This window comes from Dunckerocampus dactyliophorus, chromosome 9, assembly GCF_027744805.1.
Source record: "Dunckerocampus dactyliophorus isolate RoL2022-P2 chromosome 9, RoL_Ddac_1.1, whole genome shotgun sequence".
Classification (NCBI taxonomy): domain Eukaryota; kingdom Metazoa; phylum Chordata; class Actinopteri; order Syngnathiformes; family Syngnathidae; genus Dunckerocampus; species Dunckerocampus dactyliophorus.
Genome location: NC_072827.1, coordinates 17,461,384 through 17,480,254, shown reverse-complemented (window position 1 = coordinate 17,480,254; position 18,871 = coordinate 17,461,384). Strand labels below are relative to the sequence as shown.

At 38.2% G+C, this 18,871-nt stretch overlaps 1 protein-coding gene across 12 annotated transcripts in view; it reads left to right on the top strand.

Annotated features, from left to right (window-relative positions):
* Positions 1-18,871, top strand: part of lrp1bb (low density lipoprotein receptor-related protein 1Bb) — a 339,637-nt gene that overhangs the window by 305,023 nt on the left and 15,743 nt on the right. For 8 of the 12 annotated variants that reach the window (XM_054788302.1, XM_054788296.1, XM_054788300.1 and 5 more), the window contains 11 exons: positions 2,937-3,080; positions 3,372-3,503; positions 3,720-3,839; positions 3,982-4,223; positions 5,356-5,579; positions 7,863-7,969; positions 9,645-9,761; positions 9,872-10,045; positions 11,555-11,680; positions 12,314-12,478; positions 18,160-18,321. In XM_054788302.1, the coding sequence (XP_054644277.1) occupies positions 2,937-3,080; positions 3,372-3,503; positions 3,720-3,839; positions 3,982-4,223; positions 5,356-5,579; positions 7,863-7,969; positions 9,645-9,761; positions 9,872-10,045; positions 11,555-11,680; positions 12,314-12,478; positions 18,160-18,321 (1,713 nt within the window). Of the gene's footprint in view, positions 1-2,936; positions 3,081-3,371; positions 3,504-3,719; positions 3,840-3,981; positions 4,224-5,355; positions 5,580-7,862; positions 7,970-9,644; positions 9,762-9,871; positions 10,046-11,554; positions 11,681-12,313; positions 12,479-18,159; positions 18,322-18,647; positions 18,870-18,871 lie in introns of those variants that run through there. The other 4 variants (XM_054788299.1, XM_054788295.1, XM_054788304.1 and 1 more) reach the window with 3 other exon arrangements.

Sequence of the window (18,871 nt, the reverse complement as noted above, 5' to 3'; positions counted from 1 at the left end):
TCCTTCTTACACAATGCGGAGCAGGTGTGGTTTTAAGTTAGTCCTGAAGGTGGTGAGGTCAGCATTGTCACGAATGTGTGGCGGCAGGGAGTGGCGGCAACAGAGAAGGCCCTGTTTTTCACTGCAGTGATAGTTTCATGAGGAAGAGAGCCATTTTCAGTTTTTGAACTGCTGTTCAAGTTGTTTTGAATGCAGAATATAGAAAGTTTTGCAATGCATTTTAAATGAATTGTAGTTTTGTTGGAAAAATCTTCTATAACTGGTAAATCTTTTTACTATGACATCCTGATATGCTCCTGCAATGCGAGACTGATTTGAGTGATGGCACAGGGCAGGCCTGAGTGAACGGGACAAATGACTTCATTCATATTTCACTCTTTCATTCTCTCTTTCCTCCCTTATCTTCCTCTCTGATTCCATTGATCCAACCATTAATCTTTCACTTCACTCCATTACCTTCCTCCATTGTACGCCTCTTCCCTCCATCCATCTTTTCAATCTCACCTCAATCCTATCTGGTCGTCCTTCCATCCCGCTATCACTTAATGCTGTTCCTTCCCTATTTTCCCACCCCATTGCACAGAGGTTTGATTTCCTCTTGATGTTTATATTTTACTGGGAAAGAGGACAGTTGTGTATTAAAGGGAACTGACAAAAAAACAGAACATGCATTGGGTTCTCCAACAATTTCTCTGAAGTGGTGTATGTTATGAGTTATGAGGTTTTGGTGTTGCAAATGAGGGGACATCGGTCAAATGCCTTTTCCAAGCTCTTGACTGGGCACTCAGACTCCTCCACTATGACAAGGTACTCGGGGTATCACAATACACTCAGCTCAAAAAACAAGACGATACAGTGTTCCCTCGTTTATCACGGGTGATAGGTTCCCAAAATAGCCCGCAATAAGTAGCCAACTTTATTTTTTTACACTTATTATATATCTTTTAAGGTTGTAAAACCCCTCAGCATACACTTTATACAGTACACTTTTCTCAGACAGGCATTAACATGTTCTCACATTTCTCTCTTGTTTAAACACTCTCAAAGTTCAAATTTAATTTTAATTTTAATGATCAACCTACTAGGTTGGACACACAATTATTGTAACTCACGCATATTTCACTCCTCTGACCGCATCTCTTCATCTTGGCGCAGTTCGGCTGTTTTGTGTCCTTGTATTGCTATATTGCTCCTGTCGTTGTATTTTACTACTCCTTGTTGTGGTCCATGAACCGAAAATTCATTTACAGTATTCCGTAATGGCACCCTACAGCCGCATAACTTCTGCCTTCCTTCAGCACGTCCAGAAGTCCAACTTTTTTTGTGATGGATTTACTTCCTCTGCCTTTTGGGTGCAGAACGTTTCATCGACATTGTGGGTTTTGCAACCAAACAGCATTCAGAGTCACATGCAGTTAGCTTCTTCTGTTTCTTCTATTGTTTACAGTATTGGCGGTTAGCAAGCAGCTCACACGGTTAACTAGTTTGCTAGCCACGACCACAACAGACGGCACAAAGGAAATTGATTGACAATGCTCGACAGACAGTCAGGACGCAGAAGACAATGGGCGGTGCAGACAGAAGAGAGAGAATAGAGGGACAACGCCACCCCGTGCTAAAGCACAGAACTACAACACTCAACTTTCCACAATGCAATTCTTCTTAAAGGGCCAGGCTTGGCCTGTAACAGCCTTCATAGTCTGCAAAAAAACAAAAGATGCACTAAAATTGTGCAAAAAAAACGATGAAAAAAAAGAGATATTTTAACATTACTTTTAAAACTATGATGACAAAATATAGGACTGGACAAAAATACTTTTTATTTAACTGAGTCACAAAACATGCTAGGTGCATTTTGAAATGCTTTATAACTTTACAAGCATGACCTAAGCATGATGCTTTTAATTGTTGAACTTTTTTTTCACAACCTCGAACAAAAAATAAACATGATGAAAGTTAAGATAATGACGGCAGTTGTAGCTGCTACTACTAATAATTTATGTTAATGTGTACTTTTGTAAAGACATGTAAAATAGATAGCAAATTGCAGTAGATTCGTTTTTTTGGGGGGGGGTTTTACGCTAAAAGAACTACGGTTCCCATGATGCTTACAGTGCAGAACCAGAAAGTAGAAGACACTACTATCACACCTTTTGACGGAAGTCTTATGCAGTCATTGTATTTTGATCTGTCAAATCTTAAGTAAGTTCGATCAAATGTAGAATTATTGCAGCTTGTGCTTAGAATTTCACCTTGTGGGACTAATAAAGGCATATCTTATCTTATCTTTATCTCTTATTAACACCACGGCAGCTGTTGAATTCTAATGGAAAAAAAGCAGCCACCCAAGCAAAGTGATGCTGGGAATGCAGAGTGCGTGTTGGATTACAAGGTGTATAGTGCACAAAGCACTGAAGGTGTGGTTCCAATCCTGCCTCGCACACTGCCACTTTCATATTACGTTCATTAGCATTCACAGTAGCGATGCCATAGCTCACAGTCAGATAAGGCTTTTGGAAGCTCTGTTCCCACGAGACAAGCTGTTTTTTTAAACGAAAAATATTGCCACGTTTTAATCTTGCAAGATCTTGTGATACCCCTATACGGTACTGATTAGTAAAACTCTTCCACACATATTGAATTCAAAATGACTTTACGGACCATGGTTTGTGAACATGCTGGAACAGAAACGGTTCCTCAAACTGTTCCTACATACGGGTCATTGGGAGTGTAGTGGTTCAAATAGCTGCTCAAGGGAACATAAATAGTGTTGCAGAAACCGGATGGATGAATGATCTTATTATGCTGAAGAATTCCAACTTTGAGGAAATTAGCCTAAATCGATTCATTGATTAATATGCGTGCACAAAGTCTTTAGTCAATCAAGTGTATTTGGATTTTGAAAGTCTAATCTCATGAACTGTCTTTGATCAAAGCAGAAGAGACGGCTGGAAGACCTCGACCTTGTGGGAAGACTGAGTTCACCTGCAGTAACAGACGCTGTATCTCCATTCAGCTACAATGTGACCTGTTCAATGACTGTGGCGACGGTGGCTCGGAAGAGCAAGACTGCAAGGCTTGTGAGTCCAGCACCAATTGACTCAATAAGCAAACCGATCAAAGAAGCTATCAGAAAAGATGAAAAGTGCCAGAGATGCCATGACGTTATTGGAAAGCATGGCAATCTCCTCATTATAGCTGTGATGTTTTGTTATTCATGCTAATGTATGTATGCATGTGCCTTGAGATAGGTTGTGTGTGATGTGGAAAAGGATGACGCCCTTTTCCTTTTGCACATCAAAAGAAAAGCACAGCAGGTGTCTGAGATGCTGAGTATGGTTGTGTAACCAAAGTCCAATCTTTATTTGTAGTTTCCAGCGGAGATGTATGTAAGAAAACAAATCCGTGCGGAGAGGATGCTATATGCAACCAGACAAATACAAATGCAGTATGCCAGTGCAAACCAGGCTTCAAGAGGAACCAGAAGTCAGGCCAATGTGACGGTAGTAGACGATCCTCTTTGGCCTTTATGGTCTTTTATGTGAATAGCATGACCATTACTTGTTTATTTTAATGCTTCACAAGGAAAATACTGGTTTTGAATGCTGAGTGGTGATGTGGTATATCATAAACATCATCCTGTTGTGGATGAATGAACTGTAACTAATAACTCAAGCACAATTTTTAATTGCGTTTCATTGTGATCTCTTTATTTTTAGAGATTAACGAGTGTCTGCAGTTTGATACATGCCCTCATTATTGTACAAACACTAAGGGATCTTTTAAGTGCACGTGTGACAGAAATTATAAGGAGATCGATGGTAACTGCATTGCAAAAGGTAAGAAGCTTATATGGTTTTACAGTAGCCAATCACTGTTTTCTTAATTTGACCATCATTTTGGAGAAAAATGTTATATTTCTAAAAATTGACCAAAGCTTATTATGTGTTGCTTTTCTTTCCTTAATTACTCTGCTGGCAGGACCAGAAGATCGAGTGCTCTACATTGCTAATGACACTGAAATTCGAAGTTTTGTGTATCCATTTAACCAGAGTCATGGACACAAAGTACTCACAGAAATTGAGGACAATGCACGGATTATTGGGATGGATGCATTGTTTCAACACCAAAAGTTTATCTGGGCTACCCAATTCAACCCCGGTGGAATATTCTATAAAGAAAGTCTGGAAAGAAGTCAAACTAAAACAAATGTCAGAAATATTGTAAGTATATCTAATCTGTTTTTTTGTTGTTTTTTTATCGAAAAAGAATTGTGACACGCACACAAAAAAATTAATTTATAGGTATAAAGACTTTGTTATTTTGTCAATTGAATATACAATAATTTGTCATTTATCATGGTTAATTGGTTCCAGACCCGACCGTGATAAGTGATTTTCCACGTAGTAGAATTGTTTGTTAATAAAATGAATATTTGTGTAGCTAGAGCATAGAAAAGCAGTTTACATTTTACATTATTAGAGCCCTCTAGACATGAAATAACTATAGTCACTTATAGTCACCTTTACACTCGTATTAACCAATAAAATTCACATATTTTGAGAAAATAAGACATACATATTAGACATGAATAAGACATAATATAGACTCACAAGTTAGCATTGGTAGAGCTTCTTGTTGTTTGTTATTTTTTACTTCCTGTTCTGGACAGCTACTTCCTATTGTCTCATCAAAGTAATACAAGTATTACTGACATCTAGTGACCAGCGAAGAATGCTACTATTATGCAGTATGTCTTTGAATGCCTTATGTTTGTATTTTATTTCATTTAGCCATTTTTATGCCTGAAAATGCTTATTTTAGGCACACATCTGGACAATTGCTTAAATATGCATATGTTTTCACTAATAATGGGCCGTATTCAACCACAAAACGGCGGTGATTTATTAATTCGTATATTTTTTAAAAATCCTGATGCTGTGATTTTTGAAGCGCAAAGTGGCAAGGGATTTCTGCAACTCAAAACAATAGATTTTAGTACATGTGTTTTAAGCACATAATAAGTAACTACAAACTAGTCATATTTTGTGTTGATTGACAATGTCAGAGATATGACTGTGTTTATTATTGTACTGTAATTAATTGTTGTAGAACTACACTGGTTCATATTAAGGCTTGCCTCTAATATTACCTTCAGTTGTTAGAACCAAAATATTAAAAACATCTTTCACTAAGATGTAAAGCACTTCCAAAGGGCTGAAAACTACAGCCACAATGATCAACATATTTTTAAATGAATACCTCTATGACTGTGTAAATCAAGATTTCAATAGCTGCACTGAATAATGATGTACCAAGAGGAAATAGTAGATCTGACTTTTCAAATTGTATCAGTGTTCAGACTTTCGACGACCCAGAGACATTTCTGCTGACTGGATCACCGGAAATATCTACTGGACAGATCATTCACGGATGCACTGGTTCAGCTATTACACAGCACACTGGACTAAATTGCGGTACTCCGTAAATGTTGGACAACTCAAGGGACCAAATTGCACCCGCTTAATTACCGACATTGCAGGAGAACCTTACGCCATTGCTGTCAGCCCAACCCGAGGGTAAGTAGTGCAGTGGTGTGGTGTGGGAGTCGGACGTTACAATTATGTGTTATATGGCACTATACTTTACTGATGCACCCACTAACCAAATCATGTGGTATATCTGAGATCTAATACCAGTCATTTCTTCCCTTACAAAGAAAAGAATCCTCAGTTTTGACTCACACTGACTGGAAGGTATACATTTATCAAAATCAAAAATGCATTTCATTAATTGTGTAAATACAGTACCTCCTTCCCCCATCACACCACATATCACACTCGGGATTTCAGGGTTTGGGAGAGGTGCTAGCGATGGGGTCTTCGGCTCTGCACGAGGTCTGCATATATCCCTATCTGGTGGATCCTGGGCCAGTAGGCCTGGCCGGCACTTTGTGTGGCAGCCTTTGGCTTCTGTGCTCTGCTGCTACCTCGCCCATGGGTTGGGTGTGTGGATATCTCTGGGGCAGGTGACTGTGGGCTCTCTGGGTCCCTGTGGATTGTGGGAGTCCAGGCCTGAGCTGCCCCTATTCCCCTTTGTCCTCTCTAAAGCATGTACTGCAAGGTGGCATTCAAAATAAGTAAAATAAAATACATCACAATAGGAGGAGTATTATAGACTCACCTGTTATACGTACAGTAAATTTGTCCCGGCACAACAAGGCAGGTTAACAAAAATTTTGTATTACATTATTATGTTGTGCAGGTGTACCTAATGTGTTTGGTTGGTGTATATCACCATCATCATCATCAAATGTGGCTTATTACCCATCCTCACATGTGAGCATATATCTGTTAAATAGTCTTAGTGTTTTAAAAGCTGTGCAGTGTTAACCAGCTGGACGCTAATTGTGTATGCCCGCGTAGATCCATTACACTGACCAGCTAATGTACTGCACACTAGGTTTTATACGATAGCTACTTGCTGTCTTCAAATACAACCTAATGAGGTCAGTGAGAGTGAACCAAAACCATCGAGCAGAACTACAGCCACACAATGACTTAGACTTCACTATAAAGCTTTGCAGAGTGGAGTAGAGCTGCAGCTCAGCTGATATCTTAGCTAAAGCGTGCTTTTTAATGTGTATATTGTGGCATATACACGATAGCATTTTAACCCAAGATTGGACAAAGTTATAGTTTGCTGCATTTTTTGGGGGATTCAACAGTTGTAAAAAAAAAAAAAAAAATACATATCCATCATCATAATGACTTTGTTGGGCAAATATGTTATGTTTACTTTAATCTGCTAATTATTGTCATCCGTGTTCTTAACTCCATTAAAGCCACATTCCAGGCATGGAGAAGCTGGATAATTAGGATATGTAAATGTCCCCCACATTGTATGAGTACTATCCAGTGTCCATCAATATTTTTTACGGCACCCCACTCCATCAGTGATTTACACAGCTTGCAAAAGAAATTGAATGACATTGTTGTCACCGTTCTATTTGTAAGATAACCAGTGAGGACAAGCAGTGTAGAAAATGACCTCCTGATAATCCCCATGCTGATTTTTTTCTATGTCATTTGTAGCTACATACAACATGCCATTGGATGAGATTCTCTTCCCTTGTACAGATTTCATTTGACCTTATTTGATGTTTTGTTGTTGTGCAAATTTGGAGTGGCCGGACCGGAGCAGGAGGGGATAGAGAAGAAGAGAAAAGAAAACAGAGGGGGGGAGTGCGGGGACAAGAGTCGGACAACACAGAGAAAGAACAACAGCAACAACAACAATTGCGACAACAACACAAACAAGCAGGACTACACATCACCATAAAGACCATGATAGAGAGGACAAAATAATAACAACCACAGTGATAATACTGAATTGAAACAAACATACATATTAATAGTAATAGTAGTAATTAAATTATTAATCATGATAGTGAACAGAATAATAACTGTAATGTACACAATTGTAATAACTATAATCATATTGCCGACCTCACCATTACTGTAATAAAACCAACAACATTATAACACCCTGGTTAAATCAGTGAGTTATAAGGGGAAGTATGTACAGTATGTACTGGTACGCGTGTACAGGTATCTCTGTGTATATGTGCATGTCTTGATGTTCATGGATGTTTTATATTTCAATTAGTTCAACCTAAATACTTAATACTTAAGACCTTTTAATTTATTGCAAAAAAAATCAGGGACCCCGAACCAATGGCTCGCGGACCCCTAGTTTGACAGATAATTTGATCTAGCATATGTTTTAGTACATCTTCCATATTAAGCTTTCCTGTACTTGCATATAACACTGCACAGACAAATGGTTCTCGATTGTTTCAGGATGATGTACTGGAGTGTAGTGGGTGATCACTCTCACATTGAGGAATCGGCCATGGACGGTTCTTTACGCAGAGTTCTTTTGGAGAAGAACCTCCGAAGACCAACTGGTAGGTATTTGTTTAGAGGCCATGCATTATTTCAATTGCAACCTGTTTATTTGTTGTTTACTGTACTTAGTGTTTCGTTTTTAAATCAGAACAGTGGTAGCTTTGGTCTATGCAATCAATTTGATGTGTTAAGGCATGTTTAATGAATTTCCTTTTTCATAACATACAGTGGAATTTTGGTTAGCATACGCCCCAGTTAGCGTGTTTGACAAAATGTTGCCTCGGTTTGCGTACATTTTCCGTTCAGCGTACAATATAGCACACGTATTGTCATGGTATTAATACACCGCATGAGTCCAACTGTGTTCTTAATGTATTTTTATCACAAGACGTCCTTGTTAGGATCCTATTAGCTTGCTAATACATGGAAACCAGAACCGGGAGTCAGCTCTGTCGCTCGTTTATGAGGTTATATCAGAGGTTGACTCTGTAGTTCTATGCTAACTAACAGAGCTACAAAATGTTAACACAAAACACGTTTTTTCAATTGTAGCTTTACATGCATAAAACAATTCTCACCTGCTTTATCAAAATGCTGACGCTTGCAACTTTCTTTGGCTCCATCTTGGGTAATTTTGAGCCGTGATCAAAGAAAAGCAGAGACTTGAGGTGAGAAACACTATTGAATTAAAAAAATAATTGCGTCTTTGGCAACAATCACATCTTCAATAAAAGTAATAGTAACCTTAAATGTTCATTTATCCCTTTCATTCATCATTTATATGCATTTAGAATTGTTTTGTGCATGTAAAGCTATATTTGTAAAACTGTAAAAACATTCATTCTTTTAATATTTTTGGCTTTGTGGAACACATTTACATTATTTTTTATGGGAAAATGTTTATGCGGTTAGAGTACATTTTGGTTAGAGTTGGTCCTTCTGGAACAGATCAATGATGCTAACCAAAGTTCCACTGTATTTGCAAAAGCTGAGTTTATGGAGTAATTTCATCATGTTTTTATCAGCCAACAACAATACTCTTATCTAAAAACACTGAGAATGTATTTCTCATGGTGTCCACAGAAACATATTTCATTGGAATGTCAGTGTTGGGTACATAAAGGCCGTTAACCAAGGAGAATACACGTATTTTCTTGTGTGTGCTGTAAAACCCTTTGAAATGTATGCTTTGATACGACCACACAACAAGAAATAAAACAACACCAAGTAAATCTATCGTAATTAAATATTTCACAATCTGAGGTAGCCGTTTTTCTAGAGGGAGACAGGGTTGATCTAGTTTTGAGCATCTGCTCTGGCCTCCTTTAATTCAAGGGGCCAACATTCTCTTGTGTTCACAGTGAGAAGAATTCATCATTCCTGGAAAACCTATTTAAACACCCAGCCAGCTTCTCAATTATCTAGTCAAACTGTGTGCAGAAAGTAAAAGTGATTAATTGGTTTGGAATTGTATTGTAAGCATTCCTAAACTCCTCCATCCAAAATGCACACACACACAGTAAGGTGAGAGCTACTTGGTATTTCCCACACAAGAAAATTGATTGTGGAAAGAAAAACAAGGCAAATGGCTAGAAACACAAAAAAGTGGCTCCTGCATTGTGCTGCTCATCTTGACTGTTGTGACCTTAGCTTCTCCTGATGACTGATGACTTCCACCGTGATCTCTGTGTAGTTTGTAAGGTAAATAAATGTCTTTCTTTCATCCTCCCACAGGGCTTGCAATTGATTATTTCAATCAACGTTTATACTGGGCTGATCCTGAGCTCTCCCAGATTGGCAGCATGAGGCTGGATGGTTCTGACCCTCAGATGACGATCAGTGAGAGACATGGTAATTCCTTGCAGAAAATAGAAAAAGTCCACATCTCACTTTTTTTGCCAACTTTGTTTGACTTCAAAATATTCAGAAGTTCTTCTTTCTTTTTTGTACTCGATATACAGGAGTCTCCCAACCGTACAGAATTGATATATTTGAAGACTACATCTATGGAACTGGATTAAAACATGAGGTCTTCAAGATTCACAAGTTTGGCAAACAGTCTGTCGAGTTTTTCAACTTGGGTGTGGAGAAGCCCACCAATGTATTGATTTCCCACAGATTTAAACATCAAGATGGTAATTTGTATGTTTGCTTTTATAAAATATTTTGTAACAAAACAGGATACAATCGTGACACATTACAGTATAATGACACATAATCATGACATATTATAATGACACATTAGAGCAGCCAACGGGGTGCCTGTGAGCACCTGGTTTTCATTCAGGCTTTCAGTTAATAATGTGAGATACACTAGGAAAAACAATCATTTCAATACAAAATGTGAGTTGTGGACACCAACATTTTGTTAATGTTTTGGTAAAACAAGCATGTTTAGTTTGTGTCAGGGAAAGTGAGAGACAAGACAAGTTCTTTGATACAATTTGACAAAATAATACAACCTGGACAGATGACTTGGAGAGACAACGTCTGACTATTCATGCTAAAATGTTAGGTTAATATAGGAGACAACTCATGTGAGGGAAAGGAAGGACAGTGAAAGGCAGACTCTCATGTCTAGACACTCAGTGATAAGCATATGGAAGACTTCTTCATGAAGGATTATGGTGGAACATAAAATTACAGAACATCATATGTTAGAACATGAGGAAGGCTATAGAAAAACATTCATAACTCAGTTCAGTGGACAAATTCATGTTTATTTAATGTTAGCATTCTTCATTGTTTTATTTTTTATGATTTTTATTTTTCCTCCTCCAACTGCACGACACTAGATGAAAATACAGAGAGTGGCAGGCCCACTATTAGAGCCATGTGCACTTTGTGACTGAAATAATACCATTCTAATTCCTAGGGTCAGTTTACAGCTATGTTATTAATGCATTGCAAGCGTTCACTGTTCACAAATACAAATACAAAAACATAGACATACACGACTGGGAGCACTGCAGCCAAAAAACACGCTACAAATGAAGATAATAGACTGTTGGAATGAATTAATATAATTTAATTGAAGAAATAGTTTGAAATGTAGGTCAGTGCTTCTGATAGTGGTTAGGCCAGCAGTGAAGGCCTTGCTGGACCTGACTGCACACGACTGCATCATACTGAAGACGTTGGTTATGGGGTACTGTGCATATAGTCCATTTCAAAGTCATAATTGCTATTATTTTTTCATGTACATTTTAGATGACATTTTAGATATACTATATATATATATATATAATTTTTTCATTTATTTATTTTATTTACCTCACTTATCCATTTGATCTGTTGTATTAATTGATGCTTATGCTATTTAGCTATTTCAAACAACTGCAATCGTTTCAAGCTCATTAGAATTATTGAACATAACTGAACCACCTCTGTGTGCAATTTTGATTCATTCGTTTTTTCTGAGGTGATTGCAGTGGTTATTTAGTGCAATTCAAGATCCACTAATCAATTATGAATTTCTTCACACATCAACACTGCTTGATTGTTCAGGCTGGGAATGATGTGCATGTAAGAGTCTGCATATGTGTGTCTCAGAGCCTTCACAATATCCCCTTTGAAGTAAAAACACAAAGTAATTCCTCCTATAATAAACATAAATGTATCATATGTCTTCACTTGCTCTGCAGCATCAAATCCATGCCTGAGGATGTCTTGTGATTTCATGTGTTTGCTCAACCCATTGGGTGCCAGATGTACTTGTCCAGAGGGCAAAATACTGCTCAATGGCAGCTGCAGTGATGTCAACGTCTCAGGTGGGCTTATACTTTTTTGCGGTGTTATTGTATTGCATTACAGAAAACTGGGAAGTAGGACATTTTAGACCACCAACTAGGAAAAGTGCAACTTGGGACAAATACTGTAGACTGACTTCATTAAAAGGCAGTGGTTGACACATTAACAATGATAAAGGACGATGTAACCGATATAATCTTTTTTATAATCTTTTGTATCTGTATTGATCAATCTGTTCTGCATATACATTTGATACATTAATTTGTTCTCACTTCCTTCTTGTACACTTCTTGTACACTTTAAGGTCAGACCTTCTGTACTACTCCCTTGCTTTCATATACAGCATAAAGGTGAAATGTGGTCGGACGTTGTAGCATCAATATAGTTATAAAACCATGTTTACACTGTAACAATCACATAAAAGTACACTGCAATAATTGAGAATAGAATAGAGGGTTTAAATCAAATTTCAGAAGATGTATGGATTTCATATCTTACGTTTCTTTCTCATGTGTCTCTTTTTTGCAATTTGTGTTGTTTTTTTTTCATTATTATTGTTATGATGGAGCTTTAGCAGCATGGCATGTGCTGTAATTGACTTCTATAAGTGCACACAGCACAGTAAGAAATGTGGGCTGTTTTCTGCTGTGAAGGTGAACTCTGCCGTCCCCCCTGCGAGAATGGGGGCCGTTGCTTAGCCAATGAGAAAGGAGACTGGAGGTGCTACTGCTGGCCTGATTTCTCGGGCGAGCGCTGTGAGGTCAACCACTGTACAGACTACTGCCTAAATGGAGGCACCTGCATTGGCTCACCCCTGGGTAAGACGCCTTCACAATCATGACGCTTGAGTCCTACGCAAACTCTATTATACTGTATGTCCCAGTCAGGGCAGTTTTCAGGGTCAATCCTCTGTCGGTGCATCTTTAAAATTGACGTGTACTTGTCAAAAATGTGTGATGTTGTCATCTGTCAGCCTAGCATATGAATTGATAGTTCATGTTTTACAATACCCCCAAAGGGAATTCTTTATATGCAACTCTGCCACAGAATGGGATTTTGAATGTAGGGGTTTCAGCCCATTTCCTCTTGCACAATGATCCAGTGAATAGTGACATTTTACCACGGCTGTCTTTTTTCTTTAACCTCGATGACATTATTGCTCAACTCTAGTTCTACAAGCTATGCAGTTTTTAGAATTGAAGCCTATGTGGTACAACCCATAAATAATGTCTTAAAACATTACTATGAACACATTAACTAACACTTTTAATCAATAAAGGGTTGAGGCTAACACGTTTAATTCTTCACGCCATCTAGGCAGCGATGAGCCTGAAAAGTTCTGAGAGAAATGTTTCATGGACTGATGAATTTGGCAAATTCCAGTCTGGCCTTCCTATTCTTCTTGCTAATGAGTAGTTTGCAGGTTCTGGTGTAGCCATTTTACTTTTGTTCACGAAGTCTTCTATGAACAGCAGGTAGCAGGGGTGCTCCGATCAATCAGCCATTGATCAGTATCAGACAATTTCTGTAAACAATCATATGCATATGCTGATAAATGCCTTTGAACGTAGATGACAAAAGCCGATCACCTGTGGCTAGCACTATTGCAGTCCGCAGTGATTCACAAAAAGCTATTTTTCTCCCTTTTCTTTTTGGGAACTAATTTTCCTGAAGCTTACCTATGTTCTACTGCTGATTACTAAAGAACGGAAAAAGGTAGAAACAAACTTTTTTTTTCTGATGAAAGACGAGAGTCTAATCTTTCTTTCGTTAGGTTCCATGTTTATATATCCATAGAACACAATATTCTGTGTGCCTTGAAAAATGAGTCACAATTGTCTAAAATGGCTGGGAGTGATTGAGTTAAAGAAGGTGTGTCATCCTCTGGAAGTTTCACTAGTGATATACTGTATGTTCTCTTCAAAAATTAAGTGGAATATGTTTTATGTCTAAATTAAGGTGATTTTATGGTTCCTTTTTTCTTATCATATAGCCAGGAGCTGGGGTGCAGCCAGGAATTCTGGGTCCCATGAAAAAAATCATGTTGCCTCCCCCCCTTATTAATTAATTACAAATTTTATTAATGATTGTCTGTATGTGCCTTGCGATTGGCTGGCGACCAGTCCAGGATGTACCCCGCCTTTACCCCGAAGTCAGCTGGAATCGGCTCCAGCATGCGCCCGTGACCCTAATGAGGAGAAGTGGCATAGAAAATGGATGGATGGATGAATAATTACCTACTTTCTGGGTCCCCTGGCAGTCAAGGGACCTTGGAATTGTCCTGACTTTTCCCCTTTCTACGGCACCCGTGGCTAATAGCACTCATCGTAAATAAATTGAAAAATGTGTAATTAATCCATGTGATTGGTATCAGTATCGGCTGATTTCTGTCCTGGATGATCAGTATCGGAATCAGCAGCACAAAACCCTGATCGGAGCATCCCTATTAGATCGTAATCCCATCATTCCTGCCCTCTGCCGGTTGTTGCTGATGACACTAACAGTTGTTTTAGGGTCTTTCTTGACAGACCTTGGTCTACCTGTTTGACGTCTGTTACTTAGTATATCAGTGGTTTGTTTCTTCTGTTGGTTGTACTGACTATGGTCAAAGTTTGTGCAATAGTTGTGATTAATTTTCCACCTTCTCTTGGATTCGCAATTGCTTGTTTTTCACTCATAGACAGCTCTCTGGTTTTCACGTTCTTTTCACCTCTAAATGCAGTCTACACAGGCAAAGCCTATACTACCCAATCTGAAACAAAGCATACACATTCAGTGATATTTATTGATTTAATTTACTGATTTTTATAGGTACAATGGCCATGTGTCCCATGACATTTGTTTATGTAATTCTCTCAGACATTTGCTTTAAAGAAGACAGTTATTGTGTGCAAAAAATGGTACACGTAGAATTATGTCATTGCAGCCAGAAACAGCATCTGATTGATTGCATTACTGATACTTGTGGTAATGCATCATAACCTATTGTAGGCCAGTGACATGATGTGATTCTCCCAAGCCCCCGCCTGCTTCCCACTCCATATTGTAACCCTATATTTCCCTGCTGTTTGCGTTTGCTGTTTGCTGTTTCTTTTTTCACAACAACAAAAGAAGAGTAATCCTGTCAATTAACTTAGTAATATCAATTCAGATAAATGGGCACCATAGAGGTTTTTGCAATGTTAACAATTTACTTTAGTCAGATTTGTACCAAAGTGAATGTGTTCTTATTTGGTCCATGCCCCACTGTCCTCAAAGTTTAGTGAGAAATCAGTAAAATAATTCTGGTGTTAACTAAAATAACATAATCCCTGGCTGTAATTTTATTTTTGTTGTTTTAATGCATCTAAAGGCCCAGGTTATACTTTATTCGTGTCAATATTACCGTAAAGCACCGTGAATAAACCGCACCCGTGTATTAACCGCACCCCCATTTTCAGGCTCACGGTGGGGGGTAAAAAAAAGTTTAGTTCATAAATGCTTGCCAACTCTTTCATCTCAAATCAACATGCGTGAAGGTACTAAGCAATTTCAAAAAGAAGAAGAAAGGAGACATCTGCCGTCCATCAATTCATCTGCAATGGAATTACATAATGCAAATTTTGGCCTAGCGGACCCAAGCGTCCACGAACTTGCGTCTAGTGGCGCCAAACTTTGAGTGGGCGTTGTTGGAGCGGTGATGAACTTTGCCGTGGCGGAAAATTGGCCGCTCGTAATATTTTGTGCAGCTCAAAACTTTCGGAGTGGTAGGGGGGACCATCAGGATACGGCGTTGCCTTAACGGGGTCCAACTTCTGTTAAACGGTGGTGAACGAGCGGTGATTATTTTTTGTCACCGCTCTAGGAACGCTACAGCAAAGTTCAGGCGGTGTGACCGGGCTTGTAGTACGAGTGATCTTCCGCTGAAGCGTTGTAGAAGCGTTGTCTGATATTATTTTTCAGTCCGAGTCTGGTCACAGACCTGTCATCATGTATAAACCCCACCCCGATTTTTTGCTTCTTAGAGGTGCAAAAAAAGTACGGTATATTATTTCTTTTATGATCAGGGCCAGCAAGGCCTTCTCTGCTGGCATAACCACTACCAGTAGCACTGACCTACATTTGCAACTACAGTAGCTTTGTATCGTATTCATTTATTTCCATTACTGCTTCCAGTACATGTATGTGTTATGTTTGATTTTGTTTTTATCCGTTTTCAGATTTCAGCTTCTATGTGTTGCCATGTCACTGTAATTTTCAGAGTTTGGAGTGCTGGCCCAATGTCACTTAAACTAGTGGGGCTGTTTCTTTAACAAAAGAGATTTCAGATTTGCCTCAGTGGGCCAGCAGGCAGACGTACAGTAACGTCAGCATGTTTCCATCCTTTGATTTCATCCTCCCCTTCCTGATTTATTTTTTTGTTTGCATGTTTGTCACACTTAAATGTTTTAGATCATCAAACAAATGTAAATATTAGTCAATGACAACACAACTGAACAAAAAATGCAGTTTTTAAATGAAACTTTTTATTCTTGAGGGAGAAAAATAAATCCAAACCTACATGGCCCTGTGTGAAAAACTGATGCCCCCTGTTAAAACACAACTTAACTGAGATTAATTGAGATCTATCAGTCTGTAAAAGGTTATAAAGCCATTTCTAAAGCTTTGGGACTCCAGCGAAACACAGTGAGAACCATAATCCACAAATGCCGAAAACATGAAACAGTAGTGAACCTTCCCAGGAGTGGCCGGCAAAACAAAATTACCCCAAGAGCGCAGTGACGATTCATCCAAGAGGTCAGATTTGTGAACACTATTTGAGACAAATGGTGATATTGCGTATGAGGAAAAAGTTTTAGATCTTTGAGTTCGTCTCATAAAAAATGGGAGCAAAAAAAAGTGTTTATATTTATTTATATTTTTGTTGAGTGTAATAAATCCTGTTTGATCATGAAGAAAGGAAAACGACACAGTGTTCTTCATCGTTCTGTATCTGAGTTATATCAACAAATAAGTGGGTTTCATATATATATTTTATATATTTTTCAAACATTTATTTCATTCAAGAGAAAAGAAAACAAACAAACAAACAATATTAAAACATATAACATACTGTATATATACGTCAGACTGGGTCCATTGCTTACAAGTGAGCGATCAGTGTGATATATTTTATTTATGGATTTTTGGTTTTGTTATGTTAGCATATTGATTCTGAGCTGCTGCAGATGATGCTGTAGTATAAAGGTTAGGAGTTGTTTAGAGACGATATATTTGAAGATAAAGGGTTAGCTGAGTTTATTGCTTTAGTAATAATGGTATTCATCCCCAATTCCAATGCCACACATTGTTATATTGCATTTTTGTGATAGTGTCGGTATTAAGAGGTGGATTGCGTCGCTTAAATCCCCGTTCAAGGCCCAGGTATGAAATGCACCGGCTGATACAGAATGTGACCAATTGGCCTGTAACAAATAACAGATAAAGTACAGAAATATGACCTACTGACTCCGTGTTACCTTGGTTGTTTGGTTACTATCAAAAGGGCTATCGTCACTTTCTGTACATACCAGTATTCCTTCAATTCAGTTGCAGTCGATGTGCAGTATTGCTTTTGCTTAAAAGAGACCACACTCTCTAATGAAGAATCCATTCTGAATTCCTCCATGTTCTTGACTTCTGTCAGGTTAAAGAAAGAGACTCAACATGCTGTAAGAATTATGTATGCTATGTGTGGCCTTGAGAGTATCTGGGCGTCAGTATGGATGGGAGTGGATTGCTGAGTAAAAGGGCACCTCATCCTTTATGTTGTCAATTTGAATTTCAGGTACATTTGTGGTTTAAAATAACGAATGTCTTTCTAATCATAAGAAGTGCATGTTTTTTCTTTACAGTAATCCCTCGTTTACCGCGGTTAATTGGTTCCAGACCCGACCGTGATCCATCACGTCTTTGAATGCACCTTTTGAATGCCACATATTTGTATTTTAGTTAGTGTAGCCATTTTCATGCTTGAAAATGCTTAATTTAGGCAAAAATACATAACATTTGGTGAAAATATGTGTATATTTTTATTGACTAATAATAGAAGGTATTCAAAACAGTATGATTTATTAATAATATCTTCTTGAAAAACTGTCAGAGTCAAGCCGCAATGTGGCCAGCAACTGTACGTCCTCTCTTTTCCATTTTAGTCCATTCAAATTTATGACATTACAAATTGGTGGTCACCTATTGTCAAAAATTATTTTTAATTAGAAAGGTGCAACACATTAGAAAATTACAGTCATCTACGGACACTATAGAAATAGAAATACAACCTAATTAATAGTTTTGGTTATATTCACCCATAAATTACTATGTGCTCGAGGCAATTTACAACACTGAGTCAATATACTGTATTAAATCAAACTGTAGTGCCAATGCTGTTGTGATGCAGAAATATAACGTGCAACCAGTGCAGAAGAGCTGCTTTCTTTTGCATGCCCTAATCCGCCCTTTCATGTCTCAATTTATCTAGGTAAGCCTACATGCCACTGTCCTCTTGGCTTCTCAGGGCCATTCTGTGAGAGAAGGATATGTGACAACTACTGCTTAAATGGTGGAACATGTGACGTCACTCATGGTAACCAGCCAGTCTGCCGCTGTTTGGCCGAATATACTGGAGATCGCTGTCTTTACCGTGAGTCATGTGCCTTCAATTTAATGGCAGCGTGCGCAAGATACTTTTTAAAAAATGCATTTAAGCTTCACATGATTGACAACGTTTTAGATACAAATAATTGTAAAAAGAGCAACTGATTTAAATTCATAAAATTCATGCAAACCCATGTGTTTAAAGCTCACAGTGTGTGTGCGTGTGTGTGTGTGTGTGTGAAACCAAAAGCTTTTCCTTGAAGCACTTTCTTTCCATAAATAAATGTTCTATTAAACCAAATACAAATACTACAATCAAACAACCTTTCTGTGCTGAAGTGATAATGTTTTTGTTTTTTTTATCTTTTGCAGGGCTTTTTCATTATTGAGAAACCATTCCAGCCACACACGATTAGTATTTTCCTCCTGTTGTTTGCCCAAGGGGTGAAATGTTTTTATCCACAGCTCGGATGTCATTTGATAAGGATAATTAAGTCCCATTAAAACCTTTTGGAAGTCCAATTAAACCAGCCTTAACTGCATTCCTGGTGTGTCATTAACATGGCATCTTTTGTCTTTATCTTTCTAAATGTGAA